At 59.2% G+C, this 4,079-nt stretch overlaps 1 protein-coding gene across 1 annotated transcript; it reads right to left on the bottom strand.

The window, feature by feature from the left end:
• Window positions 1-633: 633 nt before the first annotated feature.
• On the bottom strand, window positions 634-3,331 carry CCDC134 (coiled-coil domain containing 134). Its single transcript, XM_010023739.1, has 6 exons — window positions 3,217-3,331; window positions 2,291-2,412; window positions 1,832-1,916; window positions 1,423-1,604; window positions 1,146-1,217; window positions 634-784 (listed from the first exon to the last, which is right to left on the bottom strand). The coding sequence occupies exons 1-6, from the start codon at window positions 3,317-3,319 to the stop codon at window positions 659-661; spliced, it is 690 nt and encodes a 229-aa protein (XP_010022041.1). The 5' UTR covers window positions 3,320-3,331; the 3' UTR covers window positions 634-658.
• Between the last annotated feature and the right edge of the window lie 748 nt (window positions 3,332-4,079).

Genomic DNA, 4,079 nt, shown 5'->3' with positions numbered 1-4,079 from the left:
CAGTACTTGCACTATGCACACCTATCAGCTGCAAAGGTGGCCAAGAACTGAAATCCCTCCTTCCCAAACATCACCACGTTTGCCTCCCTTCAGGGAATGCCCGCCCAGGAGAGCAGAATGTTGCCGGGCCAAGAACTGATGCCATCAGCCTTCTCAACTACAGCCAACCGATGAAACACAGGTTGCTTGGTGAAACAGGTGCTGGGAAGAGGGGAGAGCTGCTCCGGAAGAGGCAGCGGCTGGGCAGAGACCAGGTATAACCGGGTGGGGGGTGCCAATGAGATCACCAGTCTAACCAAAAAAAGAACTGAGTGAAGCAGCATTGCTCATGAGGCTGTTTGGCGTGACACGCTCCCCAGCCCACCACGATGGAGGAGGCACGTTCAGTGCAGGGCGTGCTGCAGAGGGGGGGGATCCCCCGGATCCCCCTCACCCTACTTCCCGGCAGGCCATGGGGACGGCCCCGCTGCCTTCCCACCTGTGCTTTGGCTCTGGGGAAGGGGAACCCCACATCAGCCCCCCTCAGCCCCACTGGGGCAACCCACCAGCACAACCACCCAGCCCCAGCTGAACCAAAGAGAAAGGCAATGAAACAAAACCCCACGGCACAAATGGAAAGGGGACCACCGGGCACCGGCCCAAGGCCTCCGAGAGGGAGCTACAGCTCCGACTGAGAGCGGGATATGCGTGGGCCCTTGCGGATCTCCTTCCGCTTCTCCTCCTTCTTCCTCCGCTTCTCCTCCTCCCGCAGCGCCTTCTGGAAGGTGTCGGCGCTGGGGAAAAACTGTGGGGTGACAGTGAGGGGTCAGCACGGGGGAGCTCCTGCAGCCTCCCAGAGGCACAACCTCCCCAAACCCACTGAAGCCAACAGTGCCAGGGGGCCTGAGGTTGGACACAGCATGAGGGGAATGGGGTCCTGACATTCCCATGGGCCACAGGAGTAGGGAGATGGCACTGGGTGCCTGAAGCCAACCGCAGCCCAGCAGGGGAGTTTCACACGCATGTTTTAACCGTGCTTCCCCCGAGATGGGCGGTTTGGCCATTCCCCACCAATCCACCGGTTCCCTTCCCCAGCCGGCTGCCTGGAGCTGCAACTGGGACAGGGAAGCCCATGGGGTGAGCTGGTGGCATTGTCATTGTCTTACCTCGGAGTGCTCCATTTTAAAGGGATTGCGGTAATCGGGTGATTTCTCACTGATTCCCAGCTCCTGAGCCATCTGTGGAGCAAAGTGAGACCGCATCGGGAAGTGGTGCACCCCATGACCAGGGTCTCTTCTTCCCCACCAGCCCCCTCCATGTTCTTCCCCCATCCCTCAGCCCTAGGACAACCCTCAGACATGGGGTACACTCCCCATGCCCTCCTTTGACCCCCAAAAGCTCCCACCCCAGCCCCAGCAGCAGAGAAGGGATCAGGAGCCGTACCAGCCCCAGGACCTGTGAGTGGGGTCCCTGTTCAAACACGCCTGTCAGGTTGCAGAAGCCGATGCCCCAGCGGATGAGGCTGTTCCAGTTGGAATTGCGGTCAAAGTAGTGGTGCACGATCTTGGGGAAGCGCAGGACGACGTCCCCGAAGAAGGCCGTGTTCTCCACCACGTGGGAATACGCTGTGGGGAGAGCCACCCGCCCCATCAGCACACGTGCCCCATCCCGCTGGTGAGGGCAAGCGGGCAGGCTCCCCAGTATGAACCAGTCAGAAGGGCAGCAGTAAGGTGATTTGAACAGACAGGGACCAGCCCAGGTCTGGTCTGGGTACAGGGGGGTCCCAGGAGGAATGGCAGCAGTGCATGGGAGCACCAGGAAAGGGAGTGGGTAAGGACAGGAGAAGACCTACCATCCTTTATCTTCTCATCCTGAGGGAAAGGTCCATCGGGAGGCACATCAGCAGCAATGAGCACAGCCCGGGAGTCCTCTAGCACCTGACAGAGCCCTCGGTTACTGCCCCATTCTGCCTGCCCTTCCCTGTACCCCAGGGGTGCTGCCCCAACTGCCCCACTTGGAAGCTCCACAGCATAGAATCACAGAATGGTTTGGGTTGGAAAGAACCTTAAGATCATCCAGTTCCAACCCCCTGCCATGGGCAGGGACACCTCACACTAGACCGTGTCGCCCAAGGCTCTGTCCAACCTGGTCTTGAACACTGCCAGGGATGGAGCATTTACCTCTTCTTTGGGCAATCTCCCTTCAGGACCTAAATCCCACCCAGCTCTTCTCTTTGACCCCACGGAGCCCCCTAGCCCTCTCCAGCGCCACAGCACACCGAGCCCAGAGGGTGGCCCGTGCTGTGGCTCACCTTGAAGAGTCCCTTGAGCATGATGTCAATGATTTTGTACTGCTGGTTGATGTCGTTGAGCTCGATCAGGTTCTTCAGCGCATTCATCTGGTCCTTGCGCTTCACCTCAAACAGCTTCTTATCTGCACCATCATCAAGGACACCACTGGCACGCTCCCACCACACTCCCACCATGCTCCCACTCTCTCCCTCAGCTGGGCACCCAGCACCATCCCAGACCCCAGTTCTCTATGGGGTGCCAGAGGGCAGTGCCTGAGCCAGGATGAAACATGGTCTTCCAATGAGCCCCTTTGCCCAAACATCCCAGTGGGACACTTAGCACTGGGTGCTCGTGGAGAGCTTTCCACACACCAGACACTGGCTGACAGGCTGGAGGAGGAGAAAGATCAATTCCCACCTTCCCAATACATGTGTCAACAAGCACACAGATTAAATACCTTTTCACACTTTGCCTATTGACCAGGGGATGCTGCCATGTGCTAAGAAGGGCTCGCACTACCCCACCTCCTCGTGGGCGATAAATGCCTGTGGCACAGAGGAGACCAAGCGCCACAAGCCCAGGAGCCCTCTTCCATGATCCCAGCCAGTGATCCCAAAGCACTGAGACCCACAGGCATGCTCTGCCATCCCACTGGCCACCCCACTCCCAAAAGCAGGCTGGGAAACGTGCTTGGTGCAGTGGAAAGGAAAAGCACTGTGCTTGAGAGAACACCACTGAAAACCCCATCTCTGCTCCTGCACGGAGTCACGCACTTCATGTGCAAACCCAGGAGCTGGGTTGAAGCCACTGCTCAGTGGTTCTGGGTCCTCTCTCTTCCTCCGTCCTGTGCCCCCTCGGGTGGTCTCTGCCCCCCTCCCTGCGTGCGAGCTCCCTGCAGGCACACTGCGCCCGCAGGACAGGAGGGGCAGGCTGCAGAGAAGGATACAGATCTCCAAGCCAGAGTCCACCCTCTGTTTCTCCAGGTCAGTGAAGCTGCCCCGGGACAGCAGCAGCACCAGCAGGAAGGGGCAGAGGAAGAGAAGATCCATGTCAGCCGCCACAGCCTGTAGCAAAACAGACCAACAAAACCAGTGAGGAGACTTACCACAGGGAGAAGTCACAGGAGTCCCTCAGGACCGAGAGCGTATTGCCCTTGGCACTAGGGTCCTCGCCTGCCTCTCTCTTGTCCCCATGAGGGGCTCGAGGGAGACAGTGGCCAGATCAGAGGGGGCTGGGTTCCAGCCAGCCCTCCTCTCTGCCTGCCTCCACTGCCAGCCGGGCCTCTGAGGACCTGACTGAGCACTGACCAGGCACAAAAACAGAGTCCTACCCCAGCTCCCAGAAATAACACCAGCTTTTTGCTGGATTTGCAAGTCCAGCAGCCCAGCAGCTGCAGCATCAGGGCCAAAAGCAGAGGGGGAGTGCCAAGGAGCTCAAGTCCACCTCTCCTTCAAGCTCAGCCATCTCCAGCTCTCGGGGCACTGGTACCTGGACCCTTCCCCTTGCTACAAGCCCCACATTATCCAGCAGCAGTTGGGTGACCTGGTGGCAGCTCTCCCCATGCACATCCCTCCCTTCCGCAGGAATGTGGTCGGATAGAGCTGCTCCTGGCCAGGAGGGTCCCTCAGATGATGCTTAGAAGAGATGCTGGAAGAGAAGGTCCTCGAAATCGAGGACCCTGTTGGCTGGGACAGCCCTGGAAAAGGAGCCTGGAAAAGAGCAGTGCCTCAGCCTGTGGGTGGTGGGACTAGGGGCAGCCTGTGCACAGGGATGGTGTTCCCGTGGGGCCCAGCAGTGACCACCAGGAAT

Source organism: Nestor notabilis, unplaced genomic scaffold (assembly GCF_000696875.1).
Source record: "Nestor notabilis isolate BGI_N333 unplaced genomic scaffold, ASM69687v1 scaffold26031, whole genome shotgun sequence".
Taxonomy (NCBI): Eukaryota; Metazoa; Chordata; class Aves; order Psittaciformes; family Psittacidae; genus Nestor; species Nestor notabilis.
The sequence above is the reverse complement of the archived record's forward strand: the minus strand, read 5'-3'. Positions and strand labels throughout refer to the sequence as shown.

Coding starts and splice junctions, on each gene's coding strand:
- CCDC134 (XM_010023739.1), bottom strand. CDS start 3,319: ATGGATCTTCTCTTCCTCTGCCCCTTCCTGCTGGTGCTGCTGCTGTCC. Junction 1,605..1,831: donor GGATGAGAAGATAAAGGATG/GTAGGTCTTCTC, acceptor CTCTCCCCACAG/CGTATTCCCACGTGGTGGAG. Junction 1,218..1,422: donor ACTCACAGGTCCTGGGGCTG/GTACGGCTCCTG, acceptor TTTGCTCCACAG/ATGGCTCAGGAGCTGGGAAT.